The following is a 21,371-nucleotide window of genomic DNA, read 5'->3' as shown; positions in this document are numbered from 1 at the left end:
GGGTTCCTCATGACTTCAAGTCCCACTGGGCCCTTACTCTCTATCATGGCTTCACTGCATCCATTCAGGACCTGCTTTCTGTGCTTTTGATCTTCATATTTCTTATCCACACCCCCAGTAATGAGCATCTGGCTGAAGTTTTTCTTGCTAGAGTAGAGCTTTCTATGCAAGAGGATCCCAGAGGCCAGAAACTGTGTGCCCTCCCTTCCTTACTTGGACTCAATTGGGTGAGACCAGGTGTGAGGTGGGTCGTGTGGTGCACATGTGGCTGCCAAGCCCACCTTTGTATCAGAGTTGGGGAATGGGCATTGCCCTCTGAAGTGGCTGTGGGCCTGGCAGGTACATTGGAGAGCCTTTGGGGCAGTGGGACTCGAATAATAGGATTTCAGCAGGCTGGGATTAGAGGAGGGATGGTCTGGGAAGAAGACACAGATCTGACCCATGAAGAGCCAGCATGTGGGCAATCAGAAGCCTGCTAAGAGTGAGCAGGGAGGAGGTTGGATTATAAGGGCCCTAAAGGCCATGTGGGGGAGGTAGATGTTTTTTATAGGTGACAGGTCATCTCTGTAGGCTTTTAAAAACCCTGCTGCCAGAATAGACTTGAGACCTGCTAAGAGGCCACTGACGCCAGTCGGGAGTGAGATAATGTGTGAGAGGAAACAGAGTGAGCAGGTAGTCATGGGACTGGAGAAAGAACAAACACGGGCTGACATAACAACAACAACTGGATATGGCAGCTTCAGGTCCAGGTGGAAAGGAGTGTATTCTAGGGGACTAGTAGCTTCTGTATCAGAACCAGGAATGCAGTAGCCAACACCCAGCACAGAGATTTTCGTGCCTTCATTCGCAGGGTGGCCAGTGGGACACAGCTTTTCACAAGTGTCCTGCCGGGTTTGTGAACTGTCTCTGTCCGCTTTATCGATTAGTCGTAAACATCCATTCTTGTGTCTTGTCCTTGCCCAGCTTTTTAGATACCTTTACTGCAGCTGTTTCATTCAGTGCCAACCAGAAGGACAATGTTCCTGGGAGCTCTACACATTATAATTTGGCCAGGAACCCAATCCATTGCATACTGATGCCCTCTGTCCTGGATTTTGCCCCTGCAACCTGGTCAGACATTTGGGCTTGTTCAGAGAGTGCTAGTGTGGAGCCTTTGAATTTGGCTCGAGTGTTTTGGAAAATTGTGTGGTCCATCGGGTGCTTAGACTGACTTGTAGCCTTGCTTGCTTTATTTATCTTGTTTATTACCAGAACGATAACAGTTAAACAACTTGGATGCAACTCAGTTTTTAAAAATTTATTTTTTAAATTGAGATAAATTGATGTATAACATTGTATTAGTTAGGTGTGCAGTGTAATTATTTGATATATGTATATAATGCAAAATGATTACTACACTAAGTCTAGTTAACATCCATCATCATACATAGTTACAGATTTTTTTCTTGTGATGACAACTTTCAAGATTTACTTTGTTAGCAACTTTTAAATACATATAACACAGTATCATTAACTGTAGTCACCATGCTTTACATTACAGCCCTAGGATTATTTATCTTATAACCAGGAGTTTGTACCTTTTGACCACTTTTACCCATTTTGCCCACCCCCCTCGTCTGACAGCCACCGATCTGTTCTCTGTATCTGTGAGTTTGATTTTTTTTTTTTTGGTTCCACATATAAATCATACAGTATTTGTCTTTCTATGTCAGACTTATTTCACTTAGCATCATGTTCTCAAGGTCCCTGATGCAACTCAATTTAAAAAAGGCCTGATACGGAGTAGGCTGACTTTGAACAACAGATAAAACAGAGGGGGTAATTACTTGCTGACTGCAATAATGCAGTAATGCTGATTGCAAATAATGAAGGATATGGACTCATCTCTTAAGTTGTATGAGCCTTCATTTCCTCATCTGGGAAAAGGATAATAATCCCTGCTATGTCTACCTTTCAAAGGTTTTGAGATACTCAGATGAGATAGGTGTGTGTAGTGCTTTGTAAATTTGAAAGCATTCTATGAATTTAAGATATTAACTAATGATTAGTGGCTTCTGGGGCATTTAAAAATGGTTTGATCTACGTTTAGTGGAAACTCACCTAGTATGAAAACTTTCAAAATGGAATCTCAAGGTTATATCACAGCTCAACATTTTATAGTCATATTTCATCTTTGAAAGTCCACAGAGGAGGGAGCTGGGTGTTCCTGAAAAGAATTACTTGCTGGAAATGGGTGTGTGTGTGTGTTGGGGTGGGAGGAAGGGTGCAGAGGTGGTCGGCTGTCTTTTCTAGGGATAGCGAGTAGAATGCCCTCCTAATGATTAATTTCTTTTTTTTTTAAAGATGTTTTTATTTATTTATTTGACAGAGAGAGAGAGAGAGAGAGGGAGAGAGAGGGAACACAAGCAGGGGGAGTGGGAGAGGGAGAGGCAGGCTTCCCGAGGAGCAGGGAGCCTGATGGAGGGCTCGATCCCAGGACCCTGAGATCACGACCTGAGCCCAAGGCTGACGCTTAACAACTGAGCCACCCAGGCGCCCCTAATGATTAATTTCTTGATAGTGTGTGCAGAAGCAGGCAACTTGGTGGCTTATTAGCAGTCATAACCTCTCCTTTTCTTTCCTAGTTTCCTTTTGTCCTAAAGGATCATGCTGCTTGTGTTTACCTCTTGGTTCCGTGAAGGTGGCCCTTGGCAAGTAGCACCTTAGCCTTTGGGTAGATGGGAGGGATGGAACAAAGCCCTAGGCTACTCCTTCCAGAATCACCAGTTTTGCTTCTTTCCTCAATGCCTAGTATAGTCTTTTACCTGAACTATTTTTCTGGTTCTCTGTATCCTTAAATCCTCACATTTGCCTTGCATGCCCCCTAGTGGCAGGTCTGATGCACCCCTTGTTATGTTACCCTGGTGGGGTCCCATGAGCAGTTCTCCCCACCCAGTTCTATTACCAAGTATTATCCATAGTTCACAAATGCGGAACAAGAGATTCTGTGATCCTGACTTGCCGCTCGAGTAGGACCTGGGGAAGTGGAATTGGGAATTGGAACTTTTGATTCCCAGATTTATACAATGGGAATGCCTCAGAAAAAAGATGACGTGGTTATAGCTTTTGTAGATTTAAAAAAAATGGTTTAAAAGAAATCTAGATTATTTTGCTGCCTACTCAACTAATCTAAAAGGATAAAAATGTGAATATTTGAAGATAAGAATGATTGTCCTTTTGGGGCACCTGGTTGGCTCAGTTGGTTAAGCATCCCAACTCTTGATTTCACTCAGGTCCTGATCTCAGGGTTGTGAGATTGAGTCCCGAGTCTGGCTCCACGCCGGATGTGGAGACTGCTTAAGATTCTCTCACTCCCTCTCTCTCAATCCCTCCACCCCTCACACCCGCTCTCTAAATAAATAAATAAAATGTTTAAAAAGAATGATTGTCCTTTTTCCTCTTTCTTCATCACATTGGAAAAACTTTCATCATTCATCAAGTGTTCAGTATTTCAAGCTCAGTCCTGTTAACAACTTTGAGGTATACAAAAAAAATATAATGTATGATATCTGCCCTGTAGAACTTTATGTTCTAATTATGTTCTAGTTACAAGGTGTTTAAATGTATTTTCTTGAGGAAAAAAATAAGTATAATGCATGATAACTTTTACTGATGTTTTATATTTTTACCTCTGAGCATTTGCTTATTTATTTTTAAAAGTCCTTTTCCGTGGAGAGAGAACCACATGATAACAACAGTAATTACCCAGATGAACCCTGGCGGATAACAGAAGAACAGCGAGAGTACTATGTCAATCAGTTCCGATCCCTTCAGCCTGACCCGAGTTCCTTCATTTCAGGTAACTAAGTCTGATGGGTGAAGACATGGGTCCCAGATCATTGTCTCAGATAGGTAACAGTACACATCTTGAGATATAGTTCACACAAAATCAATGTGACAACCTCTGTGATTTTGATTTGTTTTCCTCTAAGGTTGAATTTTTTTTTTAAAAGAATTTATTTGAGAGAGAGAGAGACAGCGAGAGAGGGAATACAAGGGGGGTGTGGGAGAGGGAGAAGCAGGCTCCCCGCAAAGCAGGGAGCCCGATGTGGGGCTCGATCCCAGGACCCTGGGACCATGACCTGAGGCGAAGGCAGCCACTTGACTGAGCCACCCAGGTGCCCCTAAGATCGAATTTCTTATCAGCTATAAACCATGCAGAAAAATACTTGGCAATGACATTTGGAAAATTATATTTCAGTTTCAAAGGTTTAAATGGGAATTTGGGGGAACCTGGTTTAGACCTGTGCCTTATTAGTTGGAGCAGTTCTTGAAATGGTAGACTGTGGCACCACGACGACCTCTTTAATTGCTTATTCATATTAGAGCAAAGATGTAGTGTAGCCTTCTAAAGATTTAGTGTCACAAGTCTCTTACTGTTATGTATGCTTTAGAAGTCCAAATTCATGCTCGTTTTCTTTGGCTCAAGTCTTTCTCCTCTGGATTTTCTGAGAGAAATTAAAATATGGGAGGAAAATGGGCCAGCAGTTTTATGTCCACATGTCTGTTCTTCTGGGTTGTCTTCTAAATATGTATTCCTGTTGAGTTCTCATGTAAAATTCAAACTGAGACAAATTGATTTAATTCCTATGTGCATTTTCCTGGACTGAAGACTAAACAGTGAAATAGTAGAGTCTGGAAGAAAAATTCATAAAACTTTCCTTTTGTACTTCAATTTTGAAGAATAACAATATGCCCTCAATAACTGTAACCTGACATACTGAATGTGGACTAATTTTCTCTTGAGAAATAAGGTGTGTAATTGAAATATACTTGTATAAATTCAGACATAATTTTTCTAATTGATGCAATACCTTTATTCAAAGGAGAACATTGTAGATACAACAAATTCATGTTGACAACAGGACTTAAAATAAGCATAAACCCGGATTGACCATTTGCTAACCTTACCCACTGCTTAAGTGAGTTTTTAAATTTTTTTAAAGATTTTATTTATTTATTAGAGACAGAGCACAAGCTGGAGGGGGTCCGAGGGGGAGAGGGAGACATGGGGCTCCACGTGGGGCTCGATCCCAGGACCCTGGACCTGAGTTTGAAGGCAGACGCTTAACCGACTGGGCCATCCAGCCACCCCTTAAGTGAGTTTCTTCATAATATATGTGTATAAGTAGACAAATACAAATGGGTAGCTGTTAGGAGTGTTTTTTTTTTTTTTAAGATTTTATTTATTTATCTGAGAGAGAGAGAGAATGAGAGACAGAGAGGGAAGAGGGTCAGAGGGAGAAGCAGGCTCCCTGCTGAGCAGGGAGCCTGATGTGGGACTCGATCCCGGGACTCCAGGATCATGACCTGAGCCGGAGGCAGTCGCTTAACCAACTGAGCCACCCGGGCGCCCCTGTTAAGAGTGTTTTTATTTTAACTTTTTTATTTTGCAGAATTTCAAATACGGATACAACTAGAGTGGCTAGTATAACAAACCCCTCTGTAACCTATTACACAGCACCAGTGATTTTGTTCTGTCTGTATCCTCTCTCGGCCCAGATGATTTTGAAGCAGTTATCAGATCATTTCATTTGAAAATATTTGAGGTCATATCTCGAATGATAAGAAAGACTTCTTTTAAAAACATAACCGCAATTCATTGGCACACATGAAAAAAAATACAAAACACATTTCCTTAATGTTATCAAGTCTTTGTTCAGATTTCCCTGATTGTCTCACAAATGCCTTTTAAAAACAGTTTAGTTTGTTTAAGGTCAAGAGGGGTTCATATATTGCAATTAGGTGATGTCTCTTTTAAAAAAACATCTTTTTTGAGATAGTAACATACCATAAAATTCACCCCTGTAGAGTGTACAGTTTAGTGGTTTTCGTGTATTTACAGAGTATATTCATAATCTGAATTTAGAACACTTTCATTACCCCCTAACAAACACCTACTTATTAGTAATTATTCCCCATTCCTGCTCTCCCCACCTCCCAGCCCTACATAATGACTAAACTACTTTTTCTCTCTAAAGATTCACCTATTTTGGGCTTTTCCTATAAATGAAACCATATAATGTGTGGTCTTTTTTTGTGTCTGACTTCTTTCACTTAGCATAATATTTTTAAGGTTTATCCAGGTTGTACTATGTACTAGAACTTCATTGCTTTTTTATGGCTGAATAATTTCCATTGTATAGATATACTACTTTTTATTTATTCATCAGTTGATGGGCACTTGATTTGTGTTGTTTCCACTTTTTGGCTCTTAAGAATAATGCTGCTCAGGGGTGCCTGGGTGGCTCAGTCAGTTGAGTGGCTGCCTTCGGCGCAGGTCATGATCCTGGAGTCCCAGGATCGAGCCCCGCATCGGGCTCTCTGTTCAGTGGGGAGTCTGCTTCTCCTTCTGCTCCTCACCCCACTCTCGTCCTCACTCTCTCACTCTCTCTCTCAAATAAATAAAAAGATCTTAAAAAAAAAAAGAAAATTGCTACTCAGAACATTTGTGTGCACGTTTTTGTATGGATGGATGTTTTTATTTCTCTTAAATATGTACCTAGGAGTGGAATTGCTGGGTCAAATCGTAACTCTGTGTTCAATCATTTGAGGACCAGTCAGACTGTTTTGCATGGTGGCTGCATCATTTTACATTGCCACCAGCAGCGTATGAAGGTTCCAGTTACTCACCAACACTTATTATCTGTCTTTTGCTTTTAGCCATCCTAGTGATGCCAGATGGGCCGAGGTCCTGAGAGGGAGGGCCTCAGGCCTCTTGCTTTGAGTGTTCTTGGCTTTGTGTGAGAAAGAATTCGAGAGCAAGCTGTTTAGAAAAACGGACAAAAATTTATTTAGAAGTGAGAAAGGAGTTACGTCACAGATAAAATAGTGATCTCTTCTCCCAGGTGAGGAAGAGGACCCCCCCTTTGCTTCTAAGAAAGGGTTTTATAAGTTTTAAAATTAGCTAACTCTGTAGGGAGGGGCTTACTCCTTAACTTTGGGTTTATCATTTACATTGGGTAGTTAGTTTTGCCATTGTCTTAGGGTTGTGAAATTACCCACAGGGAGCAATTTTAAGAATGTCCGGCCTTTGTGGCTTTTACTGCCAGAGGGGGTGGGGTGTTGTGGTCTTCCATGAGTCGAATCTTGTGACTCTGTCTACTACCTGCTGACTTTTAGGTTAAGGGTCAGTCTAAAACCAGAATGGCTTTACTTTGATCAGCTCGTCTCCTGAGTTTCCCCGTCCTTCCTACCTCACTAGTGAATGTGAAGTAGTATCTCTTTGTGGTTATGATTAGCATTTCCCAGATGAAAAATGAAATTGAACATCCTTTCATGTTCTTATCGACCATTTGTTTATCTTCTTTAGAGAAATGTCTCTTCAAATCCTTTGCCATTTTAAATAAATACTGAATGGTAAGAGTTCCTTATATACAGGCATAACTTGGATATATTGAAGGTTTAGTTCCAAATGATGGCAATAAAATGGATATTGCAATAAAGCATGTCAAATAAATTTTTTGATTTCCCAGTGCATATAAAAATTATATTTACACTATACTATAGTCTGTTAAGGGTATAATAGCATTGTATCTTAAAAAAAGCACTGTATATGTTTTGATTAAAAAATAATTTATTGCTAAAATATACAAACCATCATGTGAGCTTTCAGTGAGTTGTAATCACTGATCACAGATCACTATAACAAATATAATAATAATGGAAAAGTTTGAGATATTGCAAGAATTACCAAAATGTGATACACAGACACGAAGTGAACAAGTGCTTTTGGAAAAATGGTACCAATAGGCTTGCTCAACACAGGGATGCCACAGACCTTCAATTTGTAAAAAAAAAAAAACAACATTTGCCAAGTGCAGAAAAGTGAAGCATAATAAAATGAGGTATGCCTGTATTCTAGATACATGTTCCTTATCACATATTGGATTTGGAAATATTTTTTTCTCAATGGGTGGCTTGTTTTTTTTTATTTTTTTAACAGTGTCTTTTGGAGCACATAAGTTTATAGTTTTGATGGTGTCCAGTTTATCTTTTTCTTGTTGATTGTGCTTTTGGTGCCATAAAGATCATTGCCTAAACCAAGGTCATGAAAATTTATGTGTATATTTTCCTCTAAGAAGGTACATATATGACAGTTTTATCTCTTATATTTAGGTCTTTGATCCATTTTGAGTTAATTTTTGTGTGTAATTATCAGGTAGGTGTTCAAATTGATTCTTTCAGGGGCGCCTGGGTGGCTCAGTCATTAAGCATCTGCCTTTGGCTCAGGTCATGATCCCAGGGTCCTGGGAATCGAGCCCCACATCGGGCTCTCTGCTTGACGGGAAGCCAGCTCTCCCTTTCCCACTCTCCTTGCTTGTGTTCCCTCTCTCACTGTCTCTCTCTCTCTCTCTGTCAAATAAATAAATAAATAAAATCTTTAAAAAAAATTACTTCTTTCATATGTGCATCTCCAGTTGTCCTAGCGCCATTTTTTTGAAAAAATGATTCTTTCCATGATTTAATTGTTTTAGCGTCCTTGTCAAAATTCAGTTTACTATGAATGTGAGGGTTTATTTCTGGATGTTAATTTTTTCGCACTGATTTTCACTGTTTAGTCTAATGCCAATACCACACTGTCTTGAGTATTGTAGGTTTTGAAATTAGGAAGTGGGAGTTCTCCAGCTTTGTTCTTTAATTGTTTTGATTTCAATTTTTAGGGATTGTGGTTTTTGAAATTTAGTTTTATACATATATAAAATATTTTCACAATTCTGAATTTGAGTCTACAAAACAATTTACAAAGAAGTCTAGCTTCTATTCCTATCCCCTCTGCCCTTTCCTTCCTTGCCCCCTTTTTTATGGGTTGTCTGTTTTTAAAAGTAAAAGCAAATTCATGTATGTGTGAATAGATCTCTGTGTGTGTATATTCTTATCTCCCATCTTTTGAGAGATAAATGGTAGCATACAATTTATACTTCTCTCCACCTTGCTTGTTCCAATTAACATTATGTCCTGGTGTTTACTCCATATTGCATGTAGACATATTTCCCATTCGCTTTTATAAGTTGTGTACTACTAGATTGTGTGATATGCAGTCATTTATTTAGCTAGTCTCCTTTCGGGATTCTTTCTTTTTTTTTTTTTTTAAAGATTTTATTTATTTATTTGATTATTTCTAGTCTTTTGCTTTTACACATATTTTTGTTGTGAATAACCCTCTGCACTTCTTTTTATATCTTTGTCAGTGTATCTTTGGATAATCCGATTTTGCTAGATGTTGCAAAACACTCCTTTAGTGGGGTTGTGCCGTGCTGTCATTTCACCAGTATTGTAGGAAATGCCCATTTTTCCCACAGTCTTACTATCACTACATGTTCACTGACTTTTGTATTCTTCCCCCATTTGATAGGCAAGAAATCATGTCTTTGTGTGGCTCTATTTTATGGATCTCTTACAAAGAAGGTTGAGGTTTTTTTTATATATATAAATGATTAAGAGTCAATTGGGCACCTGGCTGGCTTAGTTGGTAAGAGTATGAGACTCTTGATTTTGGGGTCATGAGTTCGAGTCCCTTGTTGGGGATAGAATTTACTTAAAAAAAAAAAGGGGGGCCAGTTGCATCTATTTCTGTGAACTGTCATAGCTCTACCCATTTTTATATTGTGTTACTGGTCTTTATTTTTAAAAGATTTTATCTATTCATTGTGTTAACATTTATCACTGAATCATCAATGCTATGTATAGCTGTTTTTTACTGGGCTGAGAGACTCCTTGTAATAAAAAGTTTGAATCCACATTTTGATGTTTGATTGCTGACAACTTTTTTAAACCTCACCTCTCCCTCTTTTGCCCCATATAAAGCTTCCCAGCAGGTCTGAAAATGGCTGGAGAGAGCAAGGAAAGGAGGCTGGGTTGGGATTTCTCAGTTGGCTGGGATTAGGGCTGGGGTGAGGGTTCCCCTTCACTGATTAAATATCTGTCAGCACCAAAGGAGGGAGCACTTGGGTTTTCTCATCAGCTTCCTTCTCTGGCAGGCGACAGCCAGGGCACGACTGAATTTGTTAGCTGTTGGCTTCCGGATGGGCCCTACCTAATCTCTTTGGGACACCATGCCAGAACAGTCTCTCTCTACTCTCTGAAGGCCAGGCTGGGTCTCTGGCTTGGCTTTGGGCCTAGTGTGATTTGAAGAAAGGATATCAAGGGAGAAAAAGAAGAATGAGTTGAGGGGAGAATGTCTTTATATCTGTAAAAGAGCTGATAAATAGGCTCTTAAGACATCTCTGATAAATGTTTGACAAGGTGGCTGCATTGATGGCCAGCAGTCCTGTGACAGCATTATTTCCCAGGATGCTTTTGAGAGAAAGCTCATTGGTTAATAGGGCATTTTGCCTTTGATCCTTAATAATTTAATCAAAGGACAATACATCTGTTCTAGGGTCCATTATAATCCCTTGTTTTAAGGCCAGTTAGAAGACTTGTGATTGCCAAGGAAAGACTTTTGACTTAATCAGTTTAGAGCTTGAGGCTTGGATTTGACTGTACTTTGTGTTAGAATTGAGGCCTTTGAATTTTGAAATTGGTCTTAGAGCTGAAACCATAAAAAATTTCAATCTTGGTAAGGATCGGTCTAACATTTTAAGTGCAGTTGGGACTTGGAGCTATATAACGTGTAAAATGGAATGATTACTTGATTTCAATTGATACTGGTAAATTTGTGATAGATAAAGAAAGTAGCAAGAGGTTCCTGGATAAGTTTCTCAAAGAGCCACTAGGAGACCTTAAATTTCACCAAACTCTTTACCATGTCTTTGTGTGATAAGATTAATGGTATTAATTTTCTTTTTGCTGTTTTCTGCCATGATTGTATATTACTTTCTCATCCTTTCATTAAAAGTGCTTGACAGATTTTTACTTTAATAATTTTGAAATTTGTCTTTTGAATTTTGAATAAACTTTTGCAGATTTTTGGAAAAATGAAGAAGGAATTTATGTGATTCACATATCATAATAATTTTTATTTATTTATTTATTTATTTATTTATTTTCCCGATTGGGGTTTTACTATGCAGGAAAACAAAAACCAAGGAATATAGTCCATTTCAGTCTTCATGGTTCAAGTAAAAAAAGTTCTCATTATTCAGGTACACACTTTGGCCAAGCCAAGTTTAGCTTTATCACATTTAAAAAATTCATGTATAAAAAATAAGTATCAGTCCAAAATATAGATTATTTTAAGAGCCTGCAGGAAATAGAGAAATAATTAAATTTGGTGGAAATGTTAAAACTGCCTGAAATTCAGAAAATGTAATATTAATGTATTGTATGAAACATTATTGTTAGGAGCAACTGCACTCAGGGATAGTTTGTTTTGCTGTTTATGTTTAGACCAGAGGAACTCAACATGGATCTCTTAATTCATGTTACTAAGAGGGGCCCTTCAAGTGCTCCCTTCCCTCTGCCCAGCACTCCAAAAACCCTCTTGTGGTCCTATTGCCCCAGCCTTTTGAAGCAGCATAATGGCCAGCCATTCTAGAATTGTAGAGCTTTTTGGAAATTATTCTTTTAAGGGAATAAGTCTTTAAGAATTACTGGTTCAGACATACATGCCTCATAACAGTCTAGATTGCTTCAAAATATGAATTAAGCTGTAATTAAATTTTTTATGTTTAATTTTAAACCTTAAATTTATGTATGAGTAAGACCCAATATTTTAATGAAAGTAGGAAAATAGTATATAGTATCATCTGTTTGTCTCAAATACAAGTACAGTGAGTAATAATGGGAATGACAACATAACAGAATAGCACTTGTATATATTTGCCCAAACTGAATTAACTTTCTCTAAATTCAAGGTGTACGCAGGTTGAATATTTGATCTTAGTGACTGTTACGCTATCAGTTCAATGCTTAAACACTGAAGGAGGCATTTCTTTATTCACACAGCCTTTTTATGTATGTATATGCTCATCTGTAAATAGTTTTCATGTTTGGTATCTAATTACTAAATATGTGTATTTCAAATTAGTCTGTGTGACCCTGTGTTCTTCTCTTCAGAAGCATCAGTAATACATTTGGCCAATAGTTTGAAATATGAACTGTAAATTAACATAGCATATAATCTTGATAATATGAAAAGAGTCCCAAATACTTTTTTGAAATGTTAACATTAGAAAAAAACAAAACTACAATCATCAGCTCTATTTCCTGAAAATTCAGTTGAGGTAACCTCTGCAAGTCACAGCTCCACACTTGCACACAGTTCTGACTCTCTTTTTGGCTGGGCTGTGGTCAACAGAATCTGAAGATATATCTCCAGAACCTTTCATTTGATAATCAGAGGTGAGCTCTTCTCCAGCATTTATGGTTCTTGTGGAAAATAATGCTATTTGGGGAAGACGGGTGTCAAGGTTGTCAATAAAAACATTGAACACCTGAAGATTTGGGTCACAACTGTGATTCACAAAATGAGAGACATTTCCATATCGGGCTGCATCCACTGTGAATTCATCAGATTCATAATCCAGATCAAAGAGATATGTGATTCCCTTGTTGTCATATAACTGCCCCCGTCTTTCAGCTTCTTCACTTGTGATTACCTCTCCAACATATTCCATGACAAAACTCATTCTTTTAATCTTCACAAGGGTTTTTACACCCCAGCCACAGCCATTGCTAGTTCGAAAGATGCAAAGAGAATACTGGGTGCCTTTTTGTACAATCCTATTGGGACAGTCGGGTCCACATTGACACCTTGAGTTGCATTCATAAATGGGGGTACCAGATGGGATTTTAATTTGCTGGTTTTTATTATAAGCCAAAAGAACTCCAGCTTCAGCAGGATATTTCTCAAAGAAGCAGTCTGTACCTGAACAACCAAAGATAGCTTCATTGACTAAGCTGATTCCAGGAGCTGGTTTGTATTCATTAATGTAGTAGAAGTCTGAAGGTAGGCCCTCTAAGTCAACAGTATTTTCAACAAAAATCATTCCTTTATGATTCTTTCTTCTCTTGAGTTCATCTTGCCATCTCTGCAGAGCTCCCCTTTGTTTGGCCTTCTTTACAATGTATTTGGCAACAGCAGGTTTCAAAGCTTTGTTATTGTCTTTTAGAGATATTGCTTTGCCTTTGTTTACCAGAGATAAATAATTATGCTTGTCATTAGAGAACTGTTGAAGTAGTAATGGGCACTTGAGATTTTACAAAGGTTCCCAAGTATTTGTAGAATCTGGCCATCCTTTCCATTTTACAAGATAATACTCCATATCCTCCGCACCTCAGCCCCAGCCTCCGCCATCTTGAGGAGCTTTCATTCCTATATATTCTTTTAAAAGCTGTTCATATGTTGTTTTTAGCCATAGGATTTATACTTGCTTTGATGAATACATGTTACATTTGTTGTTATATGGTAGGGATTCTGAATGAAAAAATGGCAATTCATTTATATATAAATATAAAAGCTGCTCTAGATAAGTAATTAATGATTTATTTAAACATTGGCTCTCTTGGCAGGTTCGGTGGCCAAGAACTTCTTCACCAAATCAAAGCTTTCCATTCCAGAACTCTCCTACATATGGTAAGTATAATTAATGCCATATTAGTATTATAGTGTCATTACATACCCATTCCTTAGCTCCTACTTTTGCATTTTGAAAGTCTTATCTTTTGAATGTTTTCTCTTTTAAGATTTTATTTATTTATTTGACAGAGAGAGAGCACAAGCAGGGGGAGCTGCAGGCAGAGGGAGAGGGAGAAGCAGGCTCCCCGCTGAGCAGGGAGCCCGATGCGGGGCTCGATCCCAGGACCCTGGGATCATGACCTGAGCCGAAAGCAGATGCTTAACCAACTGAGCCACCCAGGCTCCCCTTGAATGTTTTTTTAAAAAGGATTTATTTATTTATTTTAGAAAGCACAAACGGGGAGGGGCAAAAGAGGGAAAGAATCTCAAGCGACTCCCCACTGAGTGTGGAGCCTGACACGGGCTCAATCTCACGACCCTGAGATCATGACCTGAGCTGAAATCAAGAGTCAGACACTTAACTGACTGTGCCCCCCGGGGGCCCCTTGAATGTTTTTTTAACAAACTAAGAGAGTGAATAGAACTTAAGATTTTTGTTGCTCTGAAGTTATTATAACTATATTATATATATTATTATATTATATATACGTTATATGAAAGAAGTTATTATATATAAGTTATAAGTTATATGAAAAGCACAATGTTCAGTGTGTGGTGCACTGTATCTGTTAGCTGTTACTTAAAAATTAATTTCACAATTATTATCCTCCTCTAGATCCCTTTCCTGTCTAAACAATTGTGTGGGCATATGAGCATTCCCATCTTGGGAATTTTATTTTCAGATATTTCTACTTGATAGGATGCAAGTAACCAGAGGATCTTGAAAAACTCTTCTTTAAAATATTTTATGAGGCCAGGTGAACAGAAGGTCCACAAATGTTTTGGAATTAAGTCAAATTTGACTATTCTAGCTGCCTCTGAGCTTCATCAGTTTGGCTGGTGTTTATCAGCTGGGCCCTAGTTCAGGCTTGCAGCTGTGGTGCGCATTGCATCTTGCTGCTGTGCCGGCTGCAGCCCATGCTCCAGAAGGGCTGTACCGGGACAGTCCAGATGGCTGATTTGCGTTTATGAGAACGCTCGGTGTCTCTGTAAACTCCCGGCTGTGTGTGGGCTCTTCTTCCTCAAGCCTAGGGAGGGGAGACCACGCTGATATAAATATATAATTAAAACATTGGAATATTTATGTAAGACTTTTTTCACGAGGATTTACAAAAATTATGGCAGGATTTAAAATTGCTTGTCATGTTTTGTGCATTTTATTGGAAAACTATTCCAGTAACACTTGTGCGTGCCAGTGTATCTGGGATTCTGAGCTGGATTTAGCTTCTTTAGCAATATATTCTAGCATAATTCTTTTTTTTTTTTTTTAACAACAAGCCTTATATTAGATTTTAAAGCTGGGGGGGGGGAAGGAATTATCATTTTGAAAAGAAGACACTCTGTTTTGGCAGAATTCCCAGTCTTAACATTATTGGCATGAGGCTTCCTATCTTTTTGTTGAGACATACCCATGAAAGCTGAATGGTATTCTCTCCACCCAGCGTTTGAAACCGTTCCCTGACTTCTCACCCTGGGGAGCTGCTTTCAGGGCTGGTGTATTCTAAATATTGAAGGGGAGGAGAATGTGAATGGTCCAGAGGAAAGTTAGGGAGCTTACCTTCTGTATTTCTTCTTTGAAATAGTGATACCTTTCCAGCACGGTTTTATATCTATGTCTTATACACCTAAGAGACTGGTTGATCTTAGTTACTTTGGCAAATAGGTTTCTTTTGTGCTGAGTAAACAGGTCTGTGCCTTTCAGTGGGAAACACTGACTGAAGCAAAGATAAGCCTTTTCAAGACTCTTCCTTTTTTCCTTTCTGTCTTATCTGGTTCCAGCCTTCCCAAGTTGCTGGTTTTATCTGAAAACATAATTCAACCAGTATTTATTATTACTATTATTATTTTTGTAAAGATTTTATTTATTTATTTGGCAGAGAGAGAGAGCGCGAGAGAGGGAACACAAGCAGGGGGAGTGGGAGAGGGAGAAGCAGACTCCCTGCAGAGCAGGGAGCCCGATGCAGGACTCCATCCCAGGACCCTGGGATCATGACCTGAGCCGAAGGCAGACGCTTAACGACTGAGCCACCCAGGCGCCCTATCAAGCAAATTTTTGATACAACATTTATGTGACTTAAAAAGTTCAGGGTTCTTCCTTAAAGCTGAAAAATTAAGTGCTCATTTCTGAGCTTGGGTAACTGTATAATGGCTGGGACAACTGTAAAAAGGTTGAGGCCAGCCCTTCCTCTGACTATTGTGAGTGCCAGGTCTGGAGCTCTTCACACCACCCATTTACTGAATGACTGTCGACTAATGAATTCTGAGCCTTATTTTCCTTTTTGTGCTATAGTTTCTTGTCTTGTGTGCTCAGTGTTGTAAAACAGACCTGCCAGAGAACCTGAAGAGTGTAAAGTTTTGTTTATAAAGTGGTGCTGGTACCAGTGCTGTTGATCAGCCATCGTCCTCCAAGTGCTCCCTGAGATTTCATAGGAGTTTGGAGACTTTGCAGGGCCACCACCAGAGAGCCTGGGAGTTGTGTTTGCATATTTTTTTTTTAAGATTTATTTATTTATTTTTTTAATTTGAGGTGGGGAAGGGGCAGAGATGCAAGTGGGGTGGGGAAGGGGCAGGGGCAAAGGGAGAGGGAGAGGGAGTCTTAAGCAGACTCTGCACTGAGCACAGAGCTGGACATGGGTCTCCATCTCAGGACCCTGAGATCATGACCTGAGCTGAAACCAAGAGTCGGATGCTTAACGGACTGCGCCACCCAGGTGCCTCATGTTTGCATATTTGAGGCTGAGTATCTTTTCCTCTAAGCCCCATGTTAGGTGCTTGTGACATGTTATATTTAGGGAACTTAGTGATGCTGACTGCGATGGAGCCCTGACCCTGCCTGAGTTCTGTGCTGCGTTTCATCTCATTGTGGCTCGGAAAAACGGTTACCCACTACCTGAGGGCCTGCCTCCGACTCTGCAGCCAGAGTACCTGCAAGCAGGTAAGGCCTCATCAAAGTCCTAAACCTTTGACATTTTCCATCCAGGCCTTATTATAAGCACTTTTTGTGCCTTAAGGTGGTATCCAGGCACTTTGCGGAGTCTTTTGTGTCTAAAGTTCTTTAACCGATATTAGCCTTTCACATCTTACGATATAAGTAATAGGGATGATGTGGGTAAGTGTGAGTCATCTGTTATTCCCATTCTATTGTTCTCTGGATGGATTTGAACCAGTCACTTACCCTTTCATGAAAATTGTGGAGTAGGCAAGTACTGAACTTCCTAGCTGATATAAAATGAAGAGAAAGATCTTCCTGTAGAGCCAAGTGCTGACTTGGCATTTTTAGGTACATCCTAGTGTCCCCAAGTGGCCTGGGGCAAAGGAATGGAATGGAACTCTTATACCTAATGAAGTTAAAAAATTACATGCCAGGAAATGTACAAAGCGCTGAGATCGTAATGTACCCTTGAAAAATTTTTACATCTGTATACATCTATGTAACTGCAATCAGATAGAGATATAGAACATTTGGCACACCACAAGGTTGGACTAGAACTCTTTGTCTTTCTCCTTAATAAAGCTATTACCCCCAGACCCTTTCAATAAGAAAGAGTCATCGTGAGTCTAACATTTATATCAATTCTTTTGGAAGATTAAGTGTCTCTTGCCCTTTTCAAAGGCAATGGGCACTGAAAACGATTTCTGTTACTCAGAGAAATATAGCTTCCATTGAAAGGGTCCAGAAACAGTTGGTGCTGTCAATAAGCTTTCTCAATTTTTAGGGAAGGCCTCTTAAAAACATGAGACCTCTAGTTATGGATGATTATTGGCAAGGAGGAGCAATGTCTAAAGAAACTGAATAGTCTTTAACAGAGTACACATTTCGTGTTTAGATTTGAAAAAGGCCCTAGTTTCTCATGTCTTGTCCCTTATAACAACACTAGATTTAAAGTGGCCAGTGACTTATCTAAGTCAGTCTTGGGGTCTCTGACTCTTAAATAAAAAGTCTGTCATTTTCTGTATTTGGTAGTGAGTGGGCCAAAGCTCAACCAAAGGGAAGAGACCAAGTGTGTGGCCAGTGCCAGTGGCAGGTAAACATGTTGGGGGGAAGAGTGACCCATTCTGGGATCTTCCCCAAATGCCTCCATAAAATGTATGAAGGGGAAAGTTCAGGCAGTAGAGGCTACTACTAATTTCAGAGCTTAGACTTTGCAAATAGCAGCTGCTTTCTGACTGCAGCAGGATGTAACTCCAGCCTGCTACCCTTCCTTCCAGGCTGGGGGCGACCCTCATGGGTCCCCAGGAACCAGTTTGCAATTGGGCAGCATGGCAAACAGCTCTATTTCTACTTTGGTGACTATCTCACCATCTTTTTTCTCTCTGTTCCTCCTGGATTGAGGCAAAGAAGAGCTAACATCCTTGGGGCTATCTTGGCAAGGGTGTAGCTTTCATAACCAAGTCAGTATCAGGTCATCCAGGAGCCCCTTCTCCTGGGAGCAGGGCCACATGGAGCTTTGTCTCTCTTTCATGGGGATGAACAGCTGACCAGAGGGCAAAGGTCTGCTCCCAGGCTATTTAGTTACATTTAATACTGTCACTGTTTCCTATTGCGAGCCCTGGGCAGAGTCCTGGGTAACCTTATTTCCCCAACCCACACTTAGCTTTCTGTTTTTGGGTCTTGATGAATGCTGTTGTACTGTTCTGATGCCCTATGGCCATGGAACCTCTGCCAGGTGTCATGACTCCTTGTTTGAGGAGTCACTTTGTAGGTATCCAAGTATTTCATGGATTGTTTCAAAAGCTACTGATAAAATTTAAAAAAAATCTGAAAGCCCTGTGCAAAAAGTGTGTTAACAGAAGACAAGTAGCTTCCTTTGATTCCTTCACTGCTGCAAATGGCTGCTTTTGCCTTGCTTATGCAGTAGCGGGGAGTCTGTAAAACAGAATGCCAGTCAAGAGGCATCTTCCTTTCATTTGGAATGAAGCCCCGTGTGTGTTCCTGATCTTTTGTGGAGGCTGTCAGCATGCATCTAGACAGAAACAACTGAAGAATTCATCACATACCCTTCAATTAAACAAAACTGCACGTCGTTTCCAGAGCTTGTGGGATTCATCTTAAATAATAATTATACAGTTCTAACAAAAACCATGAGAGACCTCATAAAACTCCCATCAAACTCAGTGATGGTATATTTTAGGCAAACCCTGCGGGTTTAACAGTTAACTTTTTAATGTTTATCGCTCATGTTTATTTTTGTATATAGCTCAAGAAAATGGCCAGAACTGTCTAGGTTTTCTCTGTACTTTTAGACTTTGCATATATGAGTGATTCTGTTCATTTTGGGGGTTCATTTTTATGGTATCCCACTTGGCTTTTTTAAAAGCTTACCTTTTGTTGCAATTTTTTTTCTGATCTACATTCAGTCTTAGAAAAATCTAATCCAGTTTTCAATAAGATTGGTGAAGAGTATAAATTTGGTTGATACCATCATGCATTTACAATTATACAAGCTTGTTTTCAATAAAATAAACAAATTGTTGTATCTGATTTTTTTCTCTAATAGTGGAAATTAATGGACACAGTTGGAAGGAAAAGTTGGATTACTTGGTAGCTTACCCATGGGCCTTTGATATTTTCCTGTCTAGGTGACTGCGTGGATTGTGGTATAGATTTTTACTGTAGAGTTTGTTAAAAATAATTGAGCACTGTGTTACTCTCGCTGGTCAAAATGCTGTATAGAAGAGCATTCTTACCGTCATGGAACTTGCTGGCAGTTAGAGGATCGATGTTCAATAAACTCATGTACTTGTAATTGGAGGCAGTGATAGGTGCTGTGGAGAAGCACAGCTGCAGCAAGAGGGTGTATGACCTTGGGGAAGACTTCCTTAAATACTTGAGCTAGGATGTGAAGGATGGGCTAAGGGCTATGTAGGTGAAGAAGGGGGCAAGAGTAGGCTCTGGGCAGAGGGGGCAGCGGGTATGCTGCAGAGGCCCTCAGAGGGGACTTGGAGCACAGGAGGCATGGAAAGTGCAGGTCACAGCAGCTGGAGTGCTAGGAGCTAGAGCTGGAGGGGCTGGGGATGAGGATGAAGAGGAAGGTACGGAACAAACCATGGGCAATGACGTTGATGGGTTTTAAGCAGGGAAGTGCCACAGAGTTGCTGTCGGAAAGGATTATGCTGGTTGCTGATTGGAGAGCAGGTTTTGAGGAGCAGGGGTGCAAACTCAAAGACCAGGTTATGGCAGCAGTCCAGTCAGATCCACAGGGGGCTGGCACTAGGGAGGTGACAGTGGAGTTGGAGAGATGGGGACAGGCTAGAGAGAAATTTAGCAGTTAACAATGGCATTTGTAGGTTTGGAAAGTGTTAGGTTTCTCTGTAGCAAGACCCTCTCATGATAAAGCTTAAGTCATGTAATTCTAGTCAAATCAACTGATTGGTAAAGTAGAAGCAGAAATCTTAAACCTGCTCGTGTGGCCGGATTGTGGAATGGTACTTGGAAAGGTGTTTTGCTGAGTTTTTACCAGGGAAATGAGACTAAGTGGTATAGTCAGAAAAAATCGCCAGCGCCCGAGATTTGCCCTACTTGATATTGTTGCAGGATCGCAGGGTTCTTGTCTCATAGAGTCGAAGAATGACCTCTCAGACACAAAGGAGTGAAGTGAAAGTTTATTAAGTAAGGTGAGAACAGAAAGGAAAGAAAAAGCTCTCTAGAATGAGAGGGGTCCTGAATGGGTTGCCACTGAGGGCTTTTAGGCCGGTCTTTTATTGAAAACTTGACCCAGGGAGCTTGTGGCCTTGAGATTCTTGGGCCATCTTGGTCTGAGCAGGGACTATTGATAACACCCTTAATGACTGACTTCTTTGAGGTTTGGTCAATTTCTGTGATTACACTGTAGCTGCCAAAGAAAAATATTGTCTCACATCCGGGGCCAGATGGTCTGGTCTACTCCCTTATCTCTTGTTCACTCTTTCAGAGCCTAGTCAAGGGCCCCCTATCTCTCCCTGCCTATACCTTAACCCTCTCCTTACTCAATATCAGTGAAATTCAGACCAAAGTAAGCAAACGAACAATTTAAGGTGCTTGTACTAAACTGCATGTGGTAGCTGTTAGTGGCCAGTACTTTACTGCAGAGGGAAGGTGGCATTTCAAACTCTGGTGGGGGTGGGAGGGTGAGAAAGGATTAAAAATAATGCCAGTCCATTTTTAACATTTGATTAAAAAAATTGTTTAAATGTGGCATTAAAATTTTGATTTCTTAATATCTGGTCTTGACAAATTTGTAGCTTCTGGTTATTGTCTACCATGATCTGCTTTTTCCTCCTTGAGATATTGACCAATTTCCTGGTTGTTGAGACATTTCTTTCTTAATTACTTTGTGACAAAGTGGTGAAACAGAATCTGCTTCTCAGAAATGGTGTGTTGAGTATTAGTTTACCAAGTAGCATAATCCACTCGGCTACCCAGCTAACATAGCAGCTTCTGTCACTGTTCTATGTTAGAAGAAACCCAAAATGTGATTCTTCTCTCCTTGTTGTAAATCAGCAAGAACTTGTGCTCTTGTTTTTGTTATTTCTAATAACCAAAAGAAAAGAGTATTTTATAAAGTCTTCTTGGTCCCCTATCATTAAAAGATCATGTCTATTTCAAACAATAATAGCTAAAATGAAGTATTTCCTTAGTTAATGTTTATAGCATTAAAACTATCACCAGCTACTGCCATTTAAAAATTAATGCTGGTAGCATAGTTAAAATGTAAAGTATTGTGATAGTGAA

The 21,371-nt window shown here is 39.8% G+C and overlaps 1 protein-coding gene and 1 pseudogene across 4 annotated transcripts in view; one reads left to right on the top strand and one right to left on the bottom strand.

The window, feature by feature from the left end:
• The window catches only part of REPS2 (RALBP1 associated Eps domain containing 2), a 328,460-nt gene that overhangs the window by 96,172 nt on the left and 210,917 nt on the right, over positions 1-21,371 (top strand). For all 4 annotated transcript variants that reach the window (XM_073902042.1, XM_073902043.1, XM_025857570.2 and 1 more), the window contains exons 6-8: positions 3,700-3,838; positions 13,495-13,558; positions 16,453-16,595. In XM_073902042.1, the coding sequence (XP_073758143.1) occupies positions 3,700-3,838; positions 13,495-13,558; positions 16,453-16,595 (346 nt within the window). The remainder of the gene's footprint in view (positions 1-3,699; positions 3,839-13,494; positions 13,559-16,452; positions 16,596-21,371) is intronic.
• LOC112812677 (histone-lysine N-methyltransferase SUV39H2 pseudogene) lies at positions 12,050-13,247 on the bottom strand (annotated as a pseudogene).

This window comes from Callorhinus ursinus, unplaced genomic scaffold, assembly GCF_003265705.2.
Source record: "Callorhinus ursinus isolate GAN/ISIS: 27379988/994484 unplaced genomic scaffold, GSC_fseal_2.0 scaffold16, whole genome shotgun sequence".
NCBI classification, from domain to species: Eukaryota; Metazoa; Chordata; class Mammalia; order Carnivora; family Otariidae; genus Callorhinus; species Callorhinus ursinus.
This window is presented reverse-complemented; position numbering and strand designations above follow the sequence as displayed.